This window comes from Carassius carassius, chromosome 4, assembly GCF_963082965.1.
Source record: "Carassius carassius chromosome 4, fCarCar2.1, whole genome shotgun sequence".
NCBI classification, from domain to species: Eukaryota; Metazoa; Chordata; class Actinopteri; order Cypriniformes; family Cyprinidae; genus Carassius; species Carassius carassius.
Window position 1 is genome coordinate 21,265,425 of NC_081758.1, and position 25,616 is coordinate 21,291,040.

General features: G+C 38.4%; 3 protein-coding genes across 3 annotated transcripts; 1 reads left to right on the forward strand and 2 right to left on the reverse strand.

Moving 5' to 3' along the window:
* Positions 1–6,856: 6,856 nt before the first annotated feature.
* shpk (sedoheptulokinase) lies at positions 6,857–16,979 on the reverse strand. Its single transcript, XM_059547848.1, has 7 exons — positions 16,695–16,979; positions 16,145–16,286; positions 15,830–16,013; positions 15,579–15,731; positions 9,834–10,009; positions 8,283–8,483; positions 6,857–7,722 (listed from the first exon to the last, which is right to left on the reverse strand). The coding sequence occupies exons 1-7, from the start codon at positions 16,851–16,853 to the stop codon at positions 7,328–7,330; spliced, it is 1,410 nt and encodes a 469-aa protein (XP_059403831.1). The 5' UTR covers positions 16,854–16,979; the 3' UTR covers positions 6,857–7,327.
* A 573-nt stretch (positions 16,980–17,552) lies between these two features.
* On the forward strand, positions 17,553–18,579 carry emc6 (ER membrane protein complex subunit 6). The gene has a single exon (XM_059542053.1). The coding sequence runs from the start codon at positions 17,970–17,972 to the stop codon at positions 18,300–18,302; it is 333 nt and encodes a 110-aa protein (XP_059398036.1). The 5' UTR covers positions 17,553–17,969; the 3' UTR covers positions 18,303–18,579.
* Positions 18,580–19,123: 544 nt separating this feature from the next.
* Positions 19,124–25,480, reverse strand: p2rx5 (purinergic receptor P2X, ligand-gated ion channel, 5). Its single transcript, XM_059547849.1, has 12 exons — positions 24,477–25,480; positions 23,603–23,753; positions 23,120–23,191; positions 22,863–22,938; positions 22,568–22,652; positions 22,320–22,400; positions 21,073–21,214; positions 20,422–20,561; positions 20,031–20,124; positions 19,882–19,947; positions 19,690–19,775; positions 19,124–19,578 (listed from the first exon to the last, which is right to left on the reverse strand). Exons 1-12 carry the CDS (start codon positions 24,608–24,610, stop codon positions 19,281–19,283), a joined length of 1,425 nt encoding a protein of 474 aa, XP_059403832.1. The 5' UTR covers positions 24,611–25,480; the 3' UTR covers positions 19,124–19,280.
* Positions 25,481–25,616: the final 136 nt, after the last annotated feature.

A 25,616-nucleotide genomic window follows, 5' to 3' on the forward strand; every position in this document is an offset into this window, starting at 1 on the left:
CCTCAACTTCTATGGTGTGTTACAGAGACTCTACAATCTTTTTAGTGGCTCTGTTCAGCGGTGGGCCATTCTCCAGGCGAATGTGAAGGATTTTACCATCAAGGCCTTGTCAACCACCAGATGGGAATGCCGTGTGGAGGCTGTAAAAGCTGTACGGTATCAGCTTCCAGAAATTTTGAATGCCCTGGAGGCTTTACATGACTTTGCCATAGAAAAGAGTGATTCAGAGTGTGCATCCAGTGCTTCAAGCCTCTGCCGGGAACTGAAGAAATGGCCATTTATGGTAAGTTGTGTGGTGTGGTACAATGTATTGTACGTTATCAACAAAGTTAGTAAGATCCTACAGGGCCCCAAAGTGAGCATTGAGACCATGAAGAGGGAAATCTCTGCAGTCATAGACTTCCTCCAAGATTTCAGGGAGCACGGATTCAATGCCGCCAAAATAGATGCCAGGGAAATTGCAGAGAAGATGGAGGTGGAGATGATCTGGGCAGACATTCGGCAGAAAAAAACAAAAAGGCAGTTTGACTATGAGGGCACAGAGGAGACTACTTCAACTGCAGAGGAACGTTTCAGAAGAGAGTTCTTCTTACACCTAGTTGATACTGCCCTGGTCAAGACTAGGGAGAGATTCTCCTACATGGAGAACTTCTTTAAGTTGTATGGATTTCTCTACTCCACTGATATAATGAAAAGCACCATACAGGCAGGCAATCTAGATGAATGCTGCAACAGGTTTGAGAAGGCAATGGAGGATGTGGATGCAGGGGACCTAAAAATGGAAATTACAGGTGCTGTTAAGTCTTTCCCCCCACACATCTCATCACCATTGGAAGTTCTTAACTACATATACAAAGAGAATCTCCTAGATCTGTATCCAAATCTTAGCATAGCCCTGCGGCTCTTGCTTACTCTTCCTGTTACAGTTGCATCAGGTGAGAGAAGTTTCTCTACATTGAAACGACTGAAAACATATCTGCGCTCATCTATGTCCCAAGAAAGACTGTCATCCCTGGCTGTCATTTCCATCGAACATGACATAGTGGAAACTGTTGATACAGACTCCATAGTTAGAAAATTTGCTGAGGCCACTTACTCACTCACTCAGACACTCACTCACTGACACTCGCTCACTCAGACACTCACTCACTTACTCAAAGACACTCACTCACTCACTCACTCACTCACACACTCGCTCACTCAGACACTCACACTCACTCACTCAGACACTCACAGACACTCACTCACTCAGACACTCACTCACTCACTCACTCAGACACTCACAGTCACTCACTCAGACACTCACAGACACTCACTCACAGACACTCACTCAGAAACTCACAGACACTCACTCACTCACTCAGACACTCACAGACACTCACTCACTCAGACACTCACTCACTCACTCACTCAGACACTCACAGTCACTCACTCAGACACTCACAGACACTCACTCACAGACACTCACTCAGAAACTCACAGTCACTCACTCACTCACTCAGACACTCACTCAGACACTCACAGACACTCACTCAGAAACTCACAGACACTCACTCACTCACTCAGACACTCACTCAGACACTCACAGACACTCACTCACTCAGACACTCACTCACTCAGACACTCACAGACACTCACTCACTCAGACACTCACAGACACTCACTCACTCAGACACTCACTCAGAAACTCACAGACACTCACTCACTCAGACACTCACAGACACTCACTCACTCACTCACAGACACTCACTCACAGACACTCACAGACACTCACTCACAGACACTCACAGACACTCACTCAGACACTCACAGACACTCACTCACAGACACTCACTCAGAAACTCACAGACACTCACTCACTCAGACACTCACACTCACTCACAGACACTCACTCACTCAGACACTCACACTCACTCACAGACACTCACTCACTCAGACACTCACACTCACTCACAGACACTCACTCACAGACACTCACTCACTCAGACACTCACAGACACTCACTCAGACACTCACACTCACTCACAGACACTCACTCACTCAGACACTCACACTCACTCACAGACACTCACTCACTCAGACACTCACACTCACTCACAGACACTCACTCACTCACTCACTCAGACACTCACACTCACTCACAGACACTCACTCACTCACTCAGACAATGACACACACACACACACACACTTTCTGTCATACCCTGTATCCTGTACATGGGTCTGCTTATGCAATGGCAATTGCAACTTCAGCCCTCTCTCTCTCACACACACACACACACTATTATGTATATCATGTATATCATGTACATAGGTTTGTTTGTAGAATGTTTGAAATGTTCAATCTCAAATGTAATGTCAATTCACTTACAATATCCTGTATCTTGTACATGGGTTTGTTTGTAGAATGCAATATTTGCTAAGTATATGGCTGTTTGTGGGGGTTTACCCTTACTACTTGTCTTGCTGGTTATGTTAATTTGCTCTTATAAAAAATAATAAACAGTGCTGGTTTTCCTGGCATTTTGGCAAATTTTGTTATCTGTTATCTGTTGGGTTCAATCGTGACTATTAGTTTGTGTAGTGCTACACTTTGTGTGGTCTCTGCTTTCCATCTTCATTTTGGAGTAAAGAAGTGTATGCAGGGTTCAAAGGGGAAGTTTTTTTTTTCTCCTCTTCAAACTTCACTTCCCCGTAGATTAGCTTTACCTGCCTATCCACAATTCAGTCTTTTTTTTTTTTTTCGCTCTTTTTTAAAAATCGGATGGGGGGGCCCCATACATACCTTCGCCTTGGGCCCCCAATTTGCTAAATCCGCCACTGAGTGCAGCGCAAAAGTCACTCAGCATGCAGCGAGAGAGAGATTTCCTCAAGATTTTTTCTTCGCTCATTTTCTTTCTCCGTCTTTGTTGCCTCCAAATCCTCACTCTCTCTTGGCCCCTCTCCTCCTGACTAACAATTTATCATAAGATGTCCGACTTGACAGTTTCCCTGATTTCAGCCAGTTAAGCATATTTATAATATATATTATGGAATGAATGAAACGAGTTGGCACGCATATTAGCCTGCAGTACATAAAAGAAGAACAGTGCGTAGAAGACAGCATCTGTCTTCTACGTTTCCATCGAAAACTAATAAATTATAGTTTTTTATTTAAAATAAAAGCGATTACAAAGGAAATGTTTACTGTTCTTGTTTTTTATTGTATGGAAAAATCCCACTTATAAAAAACAGACCGCCATTACATTTTTCCTCTCGCGCACCCCCTGGTGGCAGCTCGCATACCCCTGGGGGTGCGCGCAGCACACTTTGGGAATCCCTGATGTAGACTAAGAGCTGCTTTTGTAAGAGTAGAAGCTGCTTGAGTGTTATAATAGGTCATGTTTTAAAACCGTTAAAAGAGGAACGGGTCACAAATGATCCAACTAGAAACTCTGTGACGTGAAATAGAAGGAAAAGCAGAACTACTGCTGTTTTATATGACTTCAGTTTATGTTTTATATGTCTTAAGTCTCTCTTCAAAAGGCAGCTAGAAAAATTATGGATATAAGGAGTTCTGATCACATAAATAGGCCTATCCTCCTGACAAGTAGTTATGGCTTTTGTCCACTGTAGAGGACTTTATATTTTATTGTATTTCTCTGTGACCTTATCACAGACTTAAGTTTGGATGTCCTGTATGGAGCACATTCAGGGCTTTTCAGAAATACTAAATATTGGAAAGTTTCATGACCACTCTCTCTGTCTTTAAAAAAGGCTGACATTAATTTAGTGATCAAATTTAACACTCTTCTGGAAATATTATATTTTGTATGATCATTTAAATCTGACTCATTTTCTAATTGTTTGTCATAAACCAACATCTTAGAAAAAAATGTTATGGGGTTTCAAATCAAAATATGAAACTGGACATTGATCTCGTACATGTCCACTGTAGAGGATATCAGGACAAAAAGCATGTTTATTACGCATGTTGGAAGACATGAGTGAATTGGAAAAAATAAATTATGTATCAATATTCCTATTAAATATTAGATATTATTATAAAAATCTTGCCAGTTATTACTCCCATTATTACACTTCTTTTTTCATTACATGTTGCCCCAAAAACACATTAATATGTTTTTAATATGATACATTTTATATTATGTGAAAACCTTTTATGGCCATTTTACACACGTTGCATAAAGAAAAACTGTTTATCAGATCATCCTCTTATATCTTTCATAACACAGTAAAGAATCATCTTCATACAAATTTTGGAATAAAATAACAATTTTATTGGTGAATTTAAAAAATCTAATTATTTTTGTCTTTTCGTGTCTATTCAAATACTGAATCCTGGTGTTCTTTACAAAGGACATAGCATAAAATATTAATAAAATGTGATTTTTCAAAAATATTCTTATGCTCTTTACAATATAATGACATGACAAAATACTAAATTCACAAAAAAAAAAAAAATCTGATAGTCAGTATCCCATCTAATGGATCTGTGGTTATTTTTGGTAACACAGTAAATCCATTTTTAATCAAAGCAAAAATATGGATTTAAAATACTGTAAGAGGTTATCAAAGATAGAGAAACAAGCAAAAAAGTAAACAGGTTCAGTGTATATGTGCAAGTAGAAATGGTGGAAGTAGTTGCATGCTCTACTAGACCCTTGCTAACTGAATTATTGATCTCCCTTCATGCTGTTACAAGCTATATGATCCCACCCAAGGAATGGGCCATGATTGTCCCAGCATCCCTGAGAATACATGGAAATGCATTTCTGACCAAATGCAGTTACTAATGCACTGGATATTCTGTACTGTAGAAAGTTATAAGCCTCTTTGTAAATGACTTCATATAGAATTAAATTCTCAATTGCAGTGAGAGGAAATTAATCCGGCATTAAGAAACTGAATTACACTGTGTTTGTGTAATCAGTACAAGGCCAAAATAGATAAATCTCCATAGAAAAGAGCTACTAACCCTCATCTCTGTTGAGTTTCTCAGCATACATGTGATCTATCTTGTGACATTTTACCATGCTTCTCTCACAAAGCTGGTTTTGTATTTAAAAGACCGTTCATTTTCACATGAACTTCTTTAAAGATGAATAGACCACAGACTTTGCTTTTATAAGTCAATGTGACATTCTAATACCAGTTAGCATCAGTAATTATGCTTGGATGCTATTTCAGTGATTGTTCTTTCTGCTGAGACCATTCAAATTACACGTCATTTATAAAAAGCTGTGAGAATACGAGCTAATGGTTTCGTTAATCTTAATGTGCCTTTTTGTTTCAAAAACCAGTTAAAAGAGGAAGGGTACAAAAATAATTCAAATGGAAACTTGGTGACAGGAAGTGACCGTATCAAAGGAAATGTAAAAATTAGTTTCACTGGCTACATATATATGATTTGAGCACATTTGTATTTCACTAGCACATCAAATAAGAACACAAATTCCTAAAATCATTAGGGAAATGTATAAATGTGTAATAGTCATGAGTGCATCCAGTTGCTGTTCCTGATTTAAGGCACATACACAAATATAAACAACAGATAACCATAAAATAGACCTCTGGGACATGACACATTATTCAGATTTGAAAAAGAAAACAAGGATTAATGTGTAATGTGCATATCAAATTAAAGAAAGGGTGTCAAGGACGCTCGAGATATATTTCAATTAGGAACAGAAGTGAGCATATTCAGTCTGTATGTGAAAGCAGAGTCCTCGAAGGGTGAGGCAGCTCAGCTTGTTAAAGAGGCTAACAGATATTTGATGGACAAATTATATTAGTTAATGTTGTTTTATGCTAGATTATGACCTAAAATGCAATTGCAAGATGCTGGATAGTGTTATTTAGTAACATATTATAACTTGGCCTCTCTGTAAATGGGTTCAGATAACATTACAGCAGAAACTGTACATTACACAGACACCATCTTTAGATCATCTCACTCACTAGATTATGAGATGTAGCCCTTACTCAGCATGTGGTGGCTTGAGCGAAAACAGTCAAACAAACATTCAAATTGATCTGCACAAATATGAACTGAAGTAGATAACAAAAACATCAAAAAAATAAATGCACCTAATGCATTTGTCAGCAAAAACAACAACTTTATTTTGTAAAGTTTACCATTCCTTTATGATTTACTGCATTAGGAGAATCAGAATTTACTTAAATGTTGCAGTAAACGATTAATCCGAGTAAAGAATGTAACATTTGTACTCACCAATTAATCTCTGTTTTTTAATCTTTTAGATGAAGTATCCAGTATTGATGAGGTTGATTCCTTTAGCACGATAACTTGCTCTCTCTCTCTCTCTCAGTCTCAGAGAGGAAAAGGGCAAGATGATCTGAGGTTGCAGAGAGCCTTACAGAAAGGCGAGTTTAATTGATTTTTTGAGTATGTTGTTACGTATGTTTTGCCATGTCCACGCCCTGTAGCTTATTTATCTCATCTGCTCACAATGCACTAAAAGTCATCAAGCTCCTTCTTAAAATGCTTAATTTTCAATTAGCAACACTATTTTCTACTACATATTATAACTATCCAAATGTTCAATTATTCATGTGCTGGAATGCATATAATACCGTACCTCTAAGCAGCATTCACTTGTCTGTTGAGCAATTGCACTTTCTTAGCATGCAGTTTCCTGTATGAAACTGGAGGACTGTGGCAGAGTAAGGCGGTTTGGCCACATACATGATGGTGTAGGTGAGTACATCATGTGAACTAAATCAAGCTGATCTGTATCTCCTATAGAAATTTCAGTTACAGTCATGTGCAGCACATTAAATATACCACATTAGCTCAATTATGACAAAAGAATAACCAGAAAAACCACATGTGATGTGATGATATATTCCAACTGTTTATTAAAATTTGAAATGCCACTAAACATGTAAACAAATCATTTCAAGTCATTTAATGGAATTCAGAAATATTCTTAAAAAAAATACATATTTTGTATTTAACAACACAATGGTTTTGTATTGCACTCTAAGACAATAGTTATATAATGAGTGTGTAAATTGAACAATAAATAAACAAATCTGACATGTTTTGGTCAACAACAAAAAAATTAACAAATGAATCAATGTTACTTTAATGATATAGTATGTAGTATAAAAATTTTTAAATAAATGATTTTATAAACAGAATGATACAATATTAAAATATTTTAAATTAAATTCAATTAATTACAAAGTGTGATTATTTATACATTTTAATACAGAAAAAATAGCTCTGCCAGCGTTGTAGGTCATACCACAGCAGCATGGTAGGTCAGATGTCTCAGAAACGTGATTTTGGGTGTTCTATCTTATGTTTGGTTATTAAATACCATGGCAACTCCAACTGCTGAGTCAACATCTTTTCCGTAAACTACAGGAAATGGAAACACTCTCTCCACTTCCTGTTGGAGAACTGTGTTACATGACAGTGCGCTACCACTGCCAATAATACACCTCACCCCAGCAGCCCGCAGGCTCTGAGGGGGCATCATAGTGGCCATGTTTTCAATAATGCCCCTGCACACAGCCCGAGTCACATGACCCAGAGAGAGGTTAGAGGGCGAGATTTGGGAGACACTGGCACTGGAAGTGGGGTCATGCCGCTCTCCTAGCAGCGCTGTGGTCATGGTTAGGTCAGTGTCAGGCTGTGCCAGAGCAGACTGGATCAGCCGGGAGTAGATTGTGGACTCATTTACTTCCAATCCTATGACATAAAACAATAAATACATTATTAAGCTAAGAATACACCTGAGGACCAAAAACATGCAACAAGGCTATTTTAGAATTTCTATGAACACCTTACAATAGGACGGCACGATTATGACAAAAATCACAATTGTCTTGAAAGTGTAATTGCGATTATTAATTACGATTATCACAATTTACAATAAATGTTTATAACATTGTTTGAAGCAAATGCATGCCATATTTTATATGAAAATAAACAAGCTGAAAACTGAAAAACTAAGTGAAAAACTTTTCTATAGTAGTATGCCTCAAATGTCAACTGCACATTGCATTGGTTTCTTCTTTAAATAAAAAAGTAAAAATACGCATTGTATTATAATGTTATACTTAAGCACGCAGAATAACATAAGTTGATTTTGAATGATTAATTGCCTCTTTGAACATAATTGTGGCATCCGTAATTGAAATCCCGATTAGAAATTTATTTAATTGCGAAGCCCTTCACTACAATATAAAAGGTCACACTTTATTTTAAAATAGTAATACATAAAAAAAATTTAACAATGGTTGATTTACCAAATTCTTTCATCCACGAGTCCAGCATTCTGACAAAGGTGGCCATGACATTGCCTCCATTAAGTGATGCGGCCACTGCCAGGTAGGAGCCGTGGAAGTATGGGAAATAAGCAACAGGAGAGAGGGGGTCTGGAGAACTCGGAGGGGTGAACTCAGCAGGCATGCCAAACGTCAGCTGGGCTGAAGTGCTCATATTCAGTACTAGGGATGTAACATAAGTCACAATTAATTTGTGCATGATATGCTTTCTACACTACAGTTCAAAAGTTTGGAGTACTATCATTTCTAATGAATAGAAAGTTCAAAAGAACAGCATTTATTTGAAATAGAAATCTTTAGTAACATAAGTGGTTCACTTTTGAGCAATTTAATGTTTCCTTACCCAATAGAACTACTCATTTCTTTCACAAAAAAAGGAAAGAAAAAAATCTCACTGACTCCAAACATTTGAATGCAATTGTATAAGTAAAAATGCTACAGTCCACAACACTGATGTGGACACAGCATGGAGTACACATTCAATCTTATAATTTTGTACTATGCATCAGTAAATATAGCTAAATATATTTTTCTGTGAAGTAGAAATGTGTTGAAATATAAAATCTAAACCATCTATAAATAGTGAATAAAATCTCTAGCAAATGTGTAAACTTTTAATGGCTGAACACAGACAGAATCAAGAAAATAAGTAAACCAATTAGGTTTACAAATTTAAAATATCATGCAGTTATCTTTTTAACATAAGCTTAAGCTGCAGCACAAAAATATCTCTTTTACAAGAACCCATAAAACAGATGGTGTCTCTAATGCAGCCTTGTCCCTTCAGACAGGACACTGAAATCTGAGTACAAGATCTGCCATGTCTAACCCTTCGTCCCAATGTTCAGACAATCCATCTTAAATAATAGTATGTGAGATTAGAATAAGTGTGTCCCAAAGCATACAAGATGATTGACAGGCCAGTTTACAAGTGCGTGTAAGTGTGCAACAGATCAGTCCATTAAAGACGCAATTGTATGATGTGATCGTATGCCCCAAAACTTGCCTACTTTTCTACTAGACATTCAAAAGTGTGTACTTTTTCTTCACCAAAAGAGCACATACTTTAAGGGCGTAGTATAAGTAGGCAAACTGGGATGCAGCTCATGAACATGCTCATCACATAACATCTCCACCTGGAGGATGAATTAGTAAACACAAACTGACCTCAGGATGAGTACATTTACATTTATTCATTTAGCAGACGCTTTTATCCAAAGCGACTTACAATTGCTATGTATGTCAGAGGTCGCACGCCTCTGGAGCAACTAGGGGTTAAGTGTCTTGCTCAGGGACACATTGGTGTCTCACAGTGGATTCGAACCCGGGTCTCTCACGCCAAAGACGTGTGTCTTATCCACTGCGCCAACACCACCCCACAATGAGTATATACTGATTGTTGTTTGTGGCTAAGCTGATATAACTACAATAGTGTGACTGTGAGTCATTTATAGACCAAGTCATTGATATTTAGAAAACAGTATGCAAAGAGGCATCTAATCCACACTATACCGGCATCTCCTTTGTCAGTCATGCATGAGTAGACACTACACTGGAAGTCTCCCAGCGCTGCCCCGACAGCTGTGTGAGCAGGGATGCCGAACCACTCAGAAGAAGTGTGACCAGCCACAGCTCCGGACTCCACCATGACAGGCAAGAGCTGCACAGGGAAACCTGCATCCTTCAGACTGGAGGACATATGATCACACAGCTCAACACAGAGAAACTGTAATATTAAACACCATAGACATCATAGGCCCGTGCACACCTAAGATGATAACTACAGGGGTTGGACAAAATAATGTGAACATCTAGGAAATATGCAATATTTTATTATTAAAGTTCAAGTTCAGGTTATTTATAAAGCACAAATAAAAACGGCCACAGGCCGACCAAAGTGCTGTACAAGTTAGGAAAAATAAAAGGTTAAGTACTCTAAAGTCAGCAAGATAGTTTAAAACAGAACACTTATAAAGTACACAAATAGTAGCAAACAATTTATGATAGAACACTCTTATAAGCTAAAAGCAACCGAGAATAGATATGTTTTGAGACATGATTTGAACTCAGACAAAGTGGAGGCAGATCTAATATGGAGTGGGAGCTTATTCCACAGTGTTGGGCCGGCCACTTCAAAGGCTCGGTTACCCCTCGATTTTAGCCGGGTTGTGGGAATCTGAAGGAGGAGCTTATCTTTGGATCTAAGGCCTCTAGTGGGAAGGTAAGGATGAAGTAGATCGGACAAATAAGATGGTGGGAAGTTGTGGCCTAATGGTTAGAGAGTCGGACTCCCAATCGAAAGGTTGTGAGTTTGAGTCCTGGGCCGGCAGGAATTGTGGGCGGGGGGAGTGCATGTACAGTTCTCTCTCCACCTTCAATACCACGACTTAGGTGCCCTTGAGCAAGGCATCGAACCCCCAACTGCTCCCCGGGCGCTGCAGCATAAATGGCTGCCCACTGCTCCGGGTGTGTGCTCACAGTGTGTGTGTGTGTTCACTGCTCTGTTTGTGCATTTCGGATGGGTTAAATGCAGAGCACAAATTCTGAGTATGGGTCACCAGACTTGGCTGAATGTCACTTCACTTCTAAATCATTTAATGATTTAAAAACCAGTAGTAAAATTTTGAAATCAATTCTAAAATTAATCGGAAGCCAGTGAAGGGATCTTAGGAGGGGGTGGCATGATCAAATTTCCTCTTTCCCTTCAGAAATCTCACTGCTGCATTTTGAATGACCTGTAGGCGTGACGTTTGGGACTTAGATATACCAAAGTATAGGGAATTGCACTAGTCCAGGCAAGAGGTAATAAGAGCATGGATAGCAATCTCCATGGAGTGCTTAGGGAGAAAAGATTTGATTTTTGTTAAAGAGCAAAGAGAGAAGAAGCTGGACCCAATGACTGCGCTTATCTGCTTGTCAAATTTGAGGCACCTATCTACCATCACACCTAGGAAGCAGAAAAGGAAAAAAGCACCAGGCCCAGATTGTGTTACACCAGCCTGTCTGAAATCCTGTGCTGACCAGCTGGCCCCCATCTTCACAAAGATCTTCAACAGATCGCTGGAGCTGTGCGAAGTCCCTTCATGCTTCAAACGCTCCACCATCATCCCCATCCCAAAGAAATCCAAAATTACAGGACTAAATGACTACAGGCCTGTGGCTCTAACGTCTGTAGTCATGAAGTCATTTGAAAAACTGGTGCTGGCCCACCTGAAGGACATCACTGGACCCTTGCTGGATCCTCTTCAGTTTGCCTACAGAGCAAACAGGTCTGTGGACGATGCAGTAAACATCGGACTGCATTATGTTCTGCAACACCTAGACAGACCGGGGACCTATGTGAGGATCCTGTTTGTGGACTTCAGCTCTGCCTTCAACACGATCATCCCAAACCTCCTCCTGCCCAAACTAACTCAGCTCTCCGTGCCCACCTCCGTCTGTCAGTGGATCAACAGCTTCCTGACAGACAGGCAGCAGCTAGTGAGGCTGGGAAAATACACATCCAGCACCCGTACAATCAGCACCGGAGCTCCCCATGGCTGTGTTCTCTCCCCACTGCTCTTCTCCCTGTACACTAATGACTGCACATCTAAGGACCCCTCTGTCAAGCTCCTGAAGTTTGCAGATGACACCACACTCATCGGCCTCATTCAGGACGGTGACGAGTCTGCTTACAGACAGGAGGTTAAAGAGCTGGCTGTCTGGTGCAGTCTCAACAACCTGGAGCTTAACACGCTCAAAACAGTGGAGATGATCGTGGACTTCAGGAGAAACCCCCCTGCACTCCCCCCACTCACCATCATGAACAGCACTGTGACTGCAGTGGAGTCATTCAGGTTCCTGGGCACCACTATCTCTCAGGACCTGAAGTGGGACATTCACATTGACTCCATTGTGAAAAAGGCCCAGCAGAGGTTGTACTTCCTTCGCCAGCTGAGGAAGTTTAACCTGCCACAGGATCTGCTGAAACAGTTCTACTCCACCATCATCGAATCCATCCTCTGCACTTCAGTAACTGTCTGGTTCAGCTCAGCTTCTAAATCGGACCTCAGAAGACTACAGAGGGTAGTCCGGACTGCTGAGCGAATTATCGGTACAACCCTCCCATCTATTCAAGAACTGTACTTATCCAGAGTGAGCAAAAGGGCTGTTAAAATCACTCTGGACCCCTCACATCCAGCACACTCCCTCTTTGAACTGTTGCCATCTGGTCGACGCTACAGAGCACTGAGCACCAGAACGACCAGACACAGGAACAGTTTCTTCCCTCAGGCAATCCATCTTATGAACAGCTGATAATAACTGTGGGACACACTACACTATTTATATTTATATACACTACACTTTTTATCCAACACACATACTTAGTGTACACGTAAATCTTTTGCACATAATATACATGTACATACATGGAACACACTATACTACTTATATTTATATTTATATACACATACACTTATTTATCCAAACACACATACTTAACGTACAGTTAAAATTTTTCCACATAATATACATGTACATACATAAATGCTCTTTTTAATATACCTGCCATACATTGTCAATTTGTATATTGTCAATCCTTACCCACCTATTTGTATTTTTTTGTATTTTTTATTCCTTATTGTGTTTTTTGTTCTGTCGCTGTTATGTTGCACTGCGGAGCTCTGTCACGAAAACAAATTCCTCGTATGTGTGAACATATCTGGCAATAAAGCTCATTCTGATTCTGATTCTGATTCCTTACTTGGGGAGAGCTGAACTGATTTAGAGATTCAAGGTCAGGGTGATTACTTAGCCTGGATTCTGAGGAGTTAAAAACAATGACTTCTGTTTTGTCTGAGTCCAGAAAAAGAAAATTATTGGCAAGCCAAGCTTTCACATCCTCAAGACATGCTGTTAAGTTGCCTAGAGAACTGTTATTTTTCCTAGACACAGGCATATAGATTTGCATATCATCAGCATAGCAGTGGAATGAAACATTATGTTTCCTCAAAATGGAACCCAAAGGGAGAAGATAAAGAGAAAAAAAGGACAGGAGCTAAAACAGAGCCTTGTGGCACACCACAGGAAAGATTACTAGGAGAAGAAGAGAAATTTCCTATTTTTACTTGGAAAAATCTATTGGTAAGAAAAGATTTAAACCAGCTTAAAACAGCCCCCCCTAACCCAACGCAGTGTTCCAGCCGAGAGATAAGAATTGAGTGATCGACGGTATCAAAAGCAGAGGATAGGTCTAACATTATTAAAATGACAGAGTCCCCCGAATCTGTAGCCATATAAATATCATTGAGAACTTTTACAAGAGCGGTTTCTGTGCTGTGCAGTGATTTAAACCCAGACTGGAACTTCTCAAGAACCTGATTATCAGTCAGGAAGGTCTGGAGCTGTAAAAACACAATTTTTTCCAGTATCTTAGAAATAAATGGCAAAATGGAAATCGGACGAAAATTTGATAAAATAGAAGCATCAAGTGAGGGTTTCTTTAAAACAGGTGTAACCATGGCAATTTTCAAGTTAGATGGCACAGCTCCTTCTAACAAGGATTTTTTAAATAGTGACACCAGCCCTGGGCCGACAGTGTCAAATATAAGGTGTTTTACCACTGTTTGCCTTTAAAACAGACTCCAACCTTATTAGAATGGATTTATACGTATGAGTAGTCTCAAGTTGAATGTCGTCTATCAGAACATCTGCCAGCTGCTTTAGAGATGTTAAAGGAATCTGCACAGTAGTTTGATAATCTTCTAGTCAGGTGATTGAGGTGCCTGGGCAGGTGTCAAAGTTCATTTTGGTGCTCCAATTATGACCATGACACAAACTTTTTTGTATTTCAGCATAAGTGTCTGTGATTACATTTTTAGCAGTTCCTGCTCTTTCATTGATGTTTGCTTTTGTAAAGTTCTCTGTGGTCTGTTTTTTTGTGTGGAAACAGGGTATTCAAGGTGAAGATTGAGGTTTGCTGTCACTTTGTTGTGTTTGTGTGTTTGATGGACCTGGTCCTTCACTTTTGTTTTTTGCCCTATATTCTTCTAGACTGATAGAAGCGTTGTGTACTCAGTCATAAAGACTGTTGTTCTTAAAACACCCAACAACTGGGCCATTAAGTTCTTCAGACACTCTTGCTAAACAGCATCCCAGGATTTGTCAGAAGTCTTACACGTCACCCATTTCACACACAGCATATACTCACAAGTGGCGCCAGGATTTTTATTGTAGGTGGGCCTCCAGAAAACTGGATTGGCCAGTTAAAAAAAAACCCCTGTTTCCCTTCATCTTCGTTCCAGCGCTTTTCTGTGGCACTGAGGACAGCAACTTGTATCGCTGTCCTCAGCTCAGTGCTGAAGCGGACAAAGAAATACACCTTAATTCTTAGCAGTAAGCTAACTTCATTTATCTCTTTTGAACATCCAATACACAAAAAGACTGAAACGGAATTGTATCTTTGGAAGTTCTGTTTCTCTCTCTCCATTTATTTACTCAACACCGTGGGCAGGGAACTGTCAAAAATTATTTAACTGTTTCTTATCAATTCAGAATGACAATGCTGAATTTAAAATAAAATAAGCTGCTTTGTTTTGTTTTATGTTTCACATTAGCAAAACTGTCTGTGTCTGTCTTGAATGAATGACGTCCGCCAACGTAATTGATTTCATTGGATAACTTGCTGGTGACGATGCAGAGTCCACACGTGGGGTAGAAGCCGCTGATTGGCTGAGAAGCTTTCACTTCAAAGCTTTCCTCGGGCTGCTTATTGGATGAACCGCTAGAATGAAAATCACTTACTACCCATTCAGAAAATGGTAGCGCCGCGGCTGCGCAGCTAGTACTATACAAACTAGAAAATATAAACAGCAAAAAGATAAATCACAATGTTTGTGTTTTCACTCTAGCCTACACAAATTATATTAACCCCTAAAATAGAGGGTGTTCACATTATTTTGTCCAACCCCTGTATAATTATAGGTTTAATAATAGTTCTACGAAAGTCCACACTACAAAGCAACAGACACAGATGAACAGTTATGCTAGAATCACTCTGAGCATGCTAATGAATGATTAAACACTGACAGCTGATCAAAATCCATCAGAATTTAAAGAGCTTGAACATTTAAAGCAGCAGAAAACATAACTCTGCATGCGCTATAAAACACTGAATATTATCATCTGTTGATGTGGATACTAAGAAGGTTGGATTTCTAGTTATCGTTCTTAGTGTAAAGTGGCCTTAAAACAAATATAATATCTCCCTTGACTCACATCTGTGTGTTCCATTTGTTGCTGGTTGTGTTGAAGTAGCCCCAGCTGGCAGCGTTTTGTCCAGTCATGACACATTTGTCCAGGCTACACAGCATGGAGACCACATAGTCTTGGATGGTGCCTGCATCACTGAAGCCTGACAGGAACTCCGGCCTGAATCAGTGACAGATCATAAAGAAAACCACAATATCAGTGCAGAACTGCATTTTTTTTCTTAAATAATTCAGATAAAATCTTGAGTGGAATTCTACCTGTGTTTCATGTACCAGAAGATGGTGGCACAACCAAAGCCAGTGGCCACACTCTGGTGGGAATCTGGTTTGGGTAAGGAGGACAGGAAGTCAGCACTGCAGCGCCCATCCTGCCAGGTGACCAGTTGACTGACGTCTTTAGGGATGAATCTAACAATCTCAGCATCACTCAGCCATTCACAGCCTAACAAAGAGAGACGGATGAGATTATAATTATTGATACCATCTCAATTATTAATTTACGATTAAAGATGAGTGTCTTCACCACAGTGCAAGAAGCATCAAACATGCTTTCAGTAGTTGTTCAATGTTAACCTGATTTAGATTTCCACAACACAATGCCATGCATTTGTCCACATACTCCAATGCACTTGACTTTTTTCAGCTTGTCTTTAGGTAAAGCGTCCATGCATTGGTCCAGAGCGGCGATTATTCGTGCAGGATCCTGCTCTTTTACCTATTATCAACAATAAATTGAAAGTGTGTCTCAAAAAGCACATTAAACAACACAAACAAATGGTACCAGACATATACTGGGTAGATTAGATTAGGTTATTTCACACAACATTATAAAAACTGTAATAAGTAACATGATCTATTACTTTACATATTAAGATAATATAATCTGATTACTTTTAACCTAACACACTGATTTAAATAGGATAATCTTTTTTATCAACAACATTAAACATGACAATACGTCAGTTTCCCAAACATGTACATGAAGGAGCTGCAGGGGGTTTGTAAGTTGTTAAAGTTAATTGTTAATTATAAAATGTAAATATAAGAGAAAAAGAGAGCTCGAGAGAGAGAGGTTCATTTCTCAGTATGGCGTATCTTGCTTTAATCCGAGTGTGTTACCCACATGTGTGTGTGAGGTGCTGCTGATGTCCGAGTGTGTCGGGACGCTGCATCTGTCTGTGACCGTCTCTGACCGCGCGTCCAGCAGCACGACTTTGACTGACGTGGTGCCCAGATCCACACCGAGAACAAATCCAGCAGAACCGCTGAGTGAAGCCGCCATGATCTCTGAAGACCGCACAACTTTTGTGAAACGTGATGCAGATATGTGCAGTATATGTCATATAACTTCACAGAAAATAAAGTGCTTTAAATACCGAGTTCCTAGCTGTCCGCGATTCGAGTTAGCGATTAACGAATCGTTCTGGATTTGAATCTTTTGAATATGTTGAATCTTTTACTGTCTATGGTTGAACCGGATCACACTGTTTTGAATGATTCATTTAAGAATCGGACTGAATAATTAGCTTGGTTCGGTCGAACCGAAAGCCTTGATAAACACCCTTATTTATAAAATTAATAGTAAGAATAAACATAAAAAAGTAAGTTATTACAACTTTGTATTTAGTTCTTAATGACAGTCATTATTTGACAGTTCAGAGAATATAAAAACCAACAATAATAATACAGAATAAATATATAAAACAAACAAACAAACAAAAAGCTGATACTTGGGCAGTTACATCAAATGTTAGCGAACATGCAATGATATAATATTACGCCCTGACACAAAATAATCACTACTGAGTTCAATCGGTTCTTTGAAGTGAACAGTTTGAAAGAACCGATACTTGCAAATGATTCTTACTTTCGACCTCCGTTTTTGAGCCTTCGCGGATCCCGTAGAGTGGGTGAAAGGTGCATATAATGAGTATTTGTATATTTAAAATGTAACGTTGCTGAAAATTATACACAAACGTGCATTAATAGATATATTATTATTTGAAATTAAACACAAATTAGTCATGAAGATAACAAAAAATAGAATTCGATTTTCATTTAAAGTCCCATGATGCTTAGCGAGAAAATGGCTGACTGAGAATGACACATGCTGTGTTTTTTCCACAACTTGATATATTTTTCGAAATAATACATTTTTCCTAGAAATATAGACTTAAACGCATAGCTTGTGGTGTTCGAGTGTTTAATGTAAAAAATGCTTTCTTGAATCACGGCGGCAGAAGCGTGATTTGTGTTTATCATTGTCTTGATTTTAACGGAGGGTAAGTTGAGTGGAGGAGGTCAAATGATGAATGAATGAGGTTTCAGCCGTTTCATTATATGCTCTGTGTTTCACATCTCTCCTGCTTTGTCTCTCAGCGTGTTTTAAGCTCACAACATGGCCACTGTAGCAGCCAAACGCGAGGGACCGCAGTTTATCAGCGAGGTGTCCGTCCGAGGAAACGGCGCCGTGCTCGACTACTGCCGCACGTCCGTGTCCGCGCTCTCCGGCGCCACCGCGGGCATCCTCGGCCTCACCGGACTCTACGGCTTCGTCTTTTATTTCCTTGCTTCGTTTCTGCTGTCCTTGCTCCTGATTCTCAAAGCCGGTCGCCGGTGGAACAAGTGCTTCAGGTCTCGACGCCTGCTCTTCACCGGAGGCCTGGTCGGCGGCCTCTTCACTTACGTGCTGTTCTGGACTTTCCTCTACGGAATGGTGCATGTGTATTAAAGGGACTCGAAGAGTACAGCAGCAGCCGTGTAGATGTACAACACTCAGGGCAGAGACTGCTGATTGATGTACCACAGATTTTCTCCGTGAGCTTACTTGTGTTTAGCTAATAAAACGTAACATAATTTCTCAGTACTAACTGCACTGACATTTAGATATTTATAAATGGTGTGCTGTCATATTCTTTCCGCTTGTAATTTAATATTTTGCTAATGCTTATTCCAGGGCAGAGCTGGGTTTGGGTTTAGTAGAGCAGTCCAGCAGGGATGTTTTCTGTGGATGAGAATGCGTTAGATGTGCAACACTTTTTTTTTGTGAACTCAAGGCATCAGTCAGGACGATGTAAAAACACAATACTAACTTTAAACTGTATGAATCACATTGTTTTATTTCACATATTTTCATGAAAATAAATCATTAACCTCATGGATTATATTGTGTGGTTTCTTAAAGTATATGGTGGTGAATGTTTAATATTTTCTTGTAGACTGCATGTGAATAGTCTGTCTGTCATTAGTGTGTTGCTCCGTGTGTAAGTGCTCAAGCTCCAGGGTGTTTTATGAATTATAAAGTCTTGAATTACTGTAGTGTCATTTGAGTTAAATAATCTGCTTGATGGTTATTTTTTTATTCAGACTGAACCGGTATAGTCATATTTATGTGTCCTCAGTGCTTAAACCCCACAATTGTGTCGCTTTTCTAAATAATCAATTTGTAGTCTTTAAAATAATTAAAATATTTTAACATTTATTCAACCTTGGTTTGACAATTTTTGGTGTCAGGTCAAATTTATAAAAAACTTATTTAGTTATCTTATTGCAAATCCTTTGTTAAAAAAAAAAAAAAAAAGCCATTTAAAACACTAAGAGAGCATAACAACACTGGCAGTATTCCTCTTTGGTATGACTGAGCATAAACCCGCTACAATACCTTTTATACATCCAAAGTAAATCCAATGGGATTAGCATCAAAAATGCTCTACTGGTTGTGTTGTGTTCTCAGGGTGGAAACAGGTGAAATGTTTTTCTGCTTTTCTGTTTTATGCTGAGTCCTGAATGACACTGTGCCCTGTGGCTTTCTCTCGGGACTGTGGGTTTTGAGTGCTGAGCCTGTGGGCTGGATCTGTCTCTCTGGGTTGTTATTGGGCTGACATGACACTGATGTCAATGGGTGCGTCTCTGTTGCCTGTTTCTCCTCTCTCCTGTGTCGCCCATCTTGACGATGATGACCGTGATGTCTTACATGCTTTCTCTCTCTGTGCTTTCCAGATTGCTTTCTGTGGGTGCAAATAGTATTCATAGAAACCATGAAAATAACAATCCACAGTATCTTTCTAATCTTCCATGTAACATTTTTAAGAAGTCAACAAGACACAATAGATACTTACTTCATGACTGCCTCAAACTTTGTCTCTCTGTAGAAGGAGCTTTTGCTCATCATGTAGAGCAGAATCATGTCACATACAAAAACCCCCTGTGGAATGAGATCAACACCAATCACACAAGAGTCAGGAAGATTTTGTTTTTTGCATTATATACTTAAACTATTAGTTACATCTGTAATTAGCTTATATACTCACAGCCCCCATTAAAGCAAGTCCAGCGCCAATATTGATCACTGTAGGAATGATACTGAATTTCCCAGCCTAGAAAACATAAACACCATATTTTTCACCGTGACTGTAATGACAGGAATTTCTCAGAATTTCCAGTGTTTAATATCTCTTACCTTTCCATTAACTAATATATCAAACCGAATGCCATACACTTTAAACAGATTCCGATAGGGCTGACCTGCTGCATCATTGTAGTATCGAGCAAATCTTGATAAAGATAGAAACATGTCAGCCAATGTAATGATACATTTTCTATTAAAACTAAATGCTTAAAAAAGTAAAAGTTTAAGCGATTCTGTTGTAATACTGCACATAAAATGTGAATATAGAAAACTAGCCCCTCTGAAATTCTCTGTCAATGCATCATTTTGCACATTCAGGTTTGCTGGCATGTTGGCATGAGTTTTGAAGAAAGCATGCATGCTTAACAAAGTTAGAAAAACAGCTGAAATCACATACTTTTGTTATACATTTCATTATATGAACTAAAATCGATAGCAATACCTGAAATTGTAACCCGCAGTGACAGAGTTCTGTGAATTTTTAGAGGAATCTAAGCGTGTGAAGCTGTATTCAGGGTTACATTGAGATTCATCTTTATCCAAATCACAATTCCACTCGATTCCAACTCCAATTGAACCACCCTGTGTGTGTATATAGAAAGAAAGGAAAACAATGATATCAGTAAATGAAATTACTCTCTGCATCAAATAAAGGGTGTCATGATAGTCCTCTGCAATTTTGGGAGTTAATTGTTCCAACCTTATTTTTCAAAATCTTATAAAGGCACTTTTTAATTATTTTTTTTAAGCAACTGCATTCATATCAAAGTGTATTCATCAGTGCCAGCTGACGTTTTTGCAAAAAAATAAAAAATAAATAACAAATGCAAACTAGTTTTCTCCTTTTTTTTAATAAATGTCAATTTGTATGATTTGTTTTATTTATTTTTGAATTCTATGCAGCCACATAAGACATTCACACTTATAAGTGTTCAAATACTTTCTGAGGTGCCTGGATCAGTCTACACTAAAACAGATATGGTCATATGGTCTCTTTGCTTATACGTTGAGCTGTAGCTTGGACATCAACTACCAGTGTGTATATTATGGTGATGACTTTCTTTTAACTTGTCATGTCATTTGAAGCACTTGCCTTTGTTGCCAAATCCTGGAAACTGTATCCAGTCCAGTTAATCACATCTCTCACAAGAAAGATAGGGCAATAGGGATGATGCTCCTTGTCATATGTGCACGTCTTCAGATATGTTCTGTTGGCGGTAGGCAGGACGTTCGATCTTCAAGTAAGGGAAATAAAAGTAGGAGAAGGAGTATCTGAAACAGCTCATAGCATTTGTTTAATCTACAATGCGATGACTTTGCAAAGATCACGCCAGTAAGGACAAAGGAACAACTGTCAGTGAAACAGGCAAGGCACTGGGCATCAAGACTGTAAATCTCAGTGCATTCACCCCATGCTGTGCTGGTATAAATAGACATGAGTAAGCGTCAGATATTCAGAGCAGCTTGTGGTGTGTTGTGCTGTGCCATCAGTATCCAAACATAATGCTTCATTATGTGCAAGCAAGTCAGCTCTTTCACACGGCTACATGATAGGAGATTTAGAGATTGATCTCTAAACTTTGTTTATAGCATATGTTTAGCATTGTTTTTATTTTTATTTTTGGTATGTTGCTTTGTAATGACTTGGTGAGTGAATTAATCTATTTCTGAGAGAAATAAAAAAGCAATCACAGCATTGTAGTGATCAGTTTAGATTTGTTAGTGTGCTCATTTAAAAGGATTTGACTGGCTTTTTAAATAACAGCTTGCCAGATCTTTATAATTGTACAGAGTTTGAAACGATGACTGAACATCCTGTGCTGACACAGAAACAAACCGGTTCAAATGAAGCATGAAAAACATCCAAACAAGAAAGACTAAATTCACATGTGTATGATACTAGATACTAAGTCAGCTGGTGTCCATATCACATGAGCTAGAATTGCTAGATATGATCTACAGATTTTTTAAGGAAGGGTTTTATCAGCAGCATCCTGTGGGGGTGAAGAGGTTTTATGAATTTTATAATTGCTCCACCTAAAACTCTGGTGCTTTGCAAAGTAAATAACATGCAAAATATTAAGCTGTAGAAAACCAAGCTGAATAAGACTCCTGCAGGTTAGTTCAGTTCTATCATGCAGAGATGAGTATAAACAATCAACATAATAATATTACAAGGTTCAATCACTTATTAGGTCACTAAATGCATTTACAACGAGTTACGGCCCATTAAATATATGCCTGAACATACTTTAGTTTTAGAAAAGTGAGAACATTTATTCTATAGGCTCCAGTACATAAAATAAACATACTGACGTGATGCCTCTAGTCTTGACTTACTTGGAGAAGGCAAATTTTGGAAACTTGATGAAATTCTTTACATAGACTGTGAAGTTTTCTGCATTTGACAGCAAGGGCTCCCTGTTGTGACATTTGAAACATTACAGATACAACACCATCATGATTTTTTTTCTTTAAATAGTTTCATATAGGCATGAGGAGCGAATAATATTGCAAAAAAAGTGAGGTGGATGTACTGCAACTGAACATGAATTTAAAGGAATTGGTACAAAACACTGTTTTCTTACGATGGTGTCTGGCCATGCTCAACAGGGCACCAGGCATAAATCTCACATGTTCCTGTGTCATTTATACAGCGGCCTGTCTTCACTCCTGAATAAACAACAATAAAATGTATAGTCCATTTTAGGCTCAGGAATTTAAACATGCCAGTGGTTCATAGTATAACACAATGTAACAACTTCTCTTTTTTTCTTAAACAAGAATCTTGCACTTTCACAAATGTTTTACTTTTAAATAACTTCAGGTATGCCATTATAAGGGAACAAAAGACTTGGTATTTCATTTAGGTTTTATACTTACCATGGCCTGCTATGACAGTTTCCCCTTCCACACATTCATTGTCATAATTACAGAAACCATCTGGTACTTTAGGACTCTGAAATAGGTAGAAGAACCGAACACATACAACAAACTCAGGGGTTAAAATGTACAGAGATGTTCATAGAGAAAACAGAGCTGTAACTGAGAGAAAGTACTCTTTCCAACAAATACCTGGTCTTTAGTTATGTAATTTAATAAAAAATAACTATAAAATAACACAACAGCCTGTCTCTTACCTCAGGGCAGTAACCCAGCCTTTGGTTGGGTGTCACTATGTAATTTGTCACAATAAAGAAGATTCTCTCCCCCTTTTTGTTCAAAAGAAATAAAGACATATTCTTGTGAAATACATTTTCAACAGCAAAGTAATTGATCAGAACACTGACATATTGTGGCAAATGTGACAAGCTTTTGGTTCTTTTCAGTCTTTATTTGATGAAAGAAGAAAGAAATCTTCATCTATCTAAAAAAAATCTTTATCCAATAAAAGCCAAAAGAATGAGTTTCCAAGACTAAAAGCTTTAAATAAATAAAAATTAGCCTTCCAAATGTGCCTGTGGCTTTAGGGCACTGAAGTGCAGCTTCTGTTTGATTAGAATACATTTGTGTATGTCATGCCAAATTGAATCATTGTCAATATCTGTAGGTATATACATAATCCAATAGATAAAACAGAGATTTAAAAAAGGATGTTAACAGGTTAACAGACGTGTGTTTACTTGTGGGGGAATGACATAGTCCTCTGCACCCCATAACTGCAGGCCAGACTGAGAGCTGTTGGTGAGATCTACACCCTTGAGTTTAGTGATCACAGAGCTCTGGATGGCTTCCTCAGTCTCCTGATAGCCTTTCTTCCAAAGAAAAACCCACCTTTAAGATGCACAAGCAAAAGAAAATACACTATAAAAAGTATACAAAGACATTTTATTGGTTATTTATAAGAAGAGTATAAAGTACATAGAAAATGATCTTTGCGTGAGATATAGCGCAATGCTGTAAGTCACGTCCTACAGTATATATGGTCAACACACCCTGAAGGACGTTTTAAACTATAGATAAATTACATTTGTTATATAATAGTTATTAATTGTAAAAGACAAGAATTAAACCGCTTTAAATGGCAATATTATAAAATCAGGCTGGAGCTTTTGTATGCATTTGGCCACAACACGTGATCTTACATTCAGCAGCTTTTGCTGCATGTGAAACCATTAAGAAGCTTTAGATATTACGCTTTTGAATGGTTCTGGTACATAAATAGACTAAATTGAGATTACTAATCTGAATCAAAACAAAGGTCTTTTTCACTACATGCAAAATTCAAACCGAGCCTCAGCAGGTCAAACAGTGCAGGGACACGTCAATGCTGTCGGGCTTTTCCTTGATATAAATAACATCCGAGGCAAGGTGCTTTACATTTCGGCTTACAATCGGTTTTCTGAAATTCATATTAGTAACCATTTAAAAACAAAAAACAAACACTTGATGACCTTTTATAATATGTATCCTTCTTTGAAGATTCAATCTCCTAAATACTGATAGATCCCGCTCGTTCACCTCAACGTCTTGAAAGAAAAAGCACAAGGCACCTACCCGATCAGATATCCAATCACCCCCAGCTGAAAGAGTCTGAACAGAACTCCAACCTTTTTGTTTTCAGCGATGACAAATTTCTCTGTCTTGTAATCGAGAAGAGAGAAGAAAAAGTTACCCCAGGTCCGAGCCATGCTCCTGTGTAACTGGCACAGCCTTGAAGCAGCTGTCACTGCTCTGCGCAGACGGTTCTTCCCCCTAAATGTTTTGTCAAAACTTTTTGCCTTTTGATTTCTCAAATTTCTGCTTATGTTCCGGAAATATTTCTTTGTTTTGACAATATTAATATCACTGATTCAACTGTTGATGCGAGTAGTAGATAAGGGGTTATGCTGTTTTAAGGACGAAACAAAAGCAACGTCTCCAAGAGACTACGTAGAGTTGTAATCTAGTTTTTAATGGTGACACCACTTCACAACGAAGTGAAGTGAAACCGAGATTCTCATTAGGCCCACTTTATTAGCATTAATACATTTATCACGTATTAAACTAGGTTTATGTCATTTCAAAAGATACGAATACATTTTAAGTTTCAAATTAAGATTAGTGAATTAACATTAGACTAGGTAAGCGGTCATTAATATCAGTTCTAGCAGTTATATTATATTAGTCACATCCTGGGTTTCATCGCGTTTTGATAAGTGAATTTCCAAGACTTTTCCAGTCGGTACATGATTATGTTTTATTTTTAGGTATTTTATAAAAGATTGCTGGCCGGATTTCAATGCAAAACTATTATAATTATTTGTATCACATTTTAAGATTTCATTTATATATATATATAAATTATTGGATTTAGATGTTCCTGAACACGCAATGAACTAACACTAAATATAGTAGAGCCTTACCAGTGTAACTAGACCAACAAAGGCAAATCATTTGGTGGCATCATCTTACCATTTTTAAACTTACAGCAGCAGCACCTGAAAAGGCCATCACAGATTCCACCAAAGTATTTACAATGACTTTCATCCTAGGTTCTTACCAAATATGGAATACTAACAAATTATGAAACTGCCATGTAGCGTTTAAGTTTAAAAATTTAAATACATTAAAATAAAAAAAATAAACTTATAGCATAATCCTGAGCGGTTTTCTTTGAGTATAAACCAATGCCCCATTTCATTCATTTTAATTTTT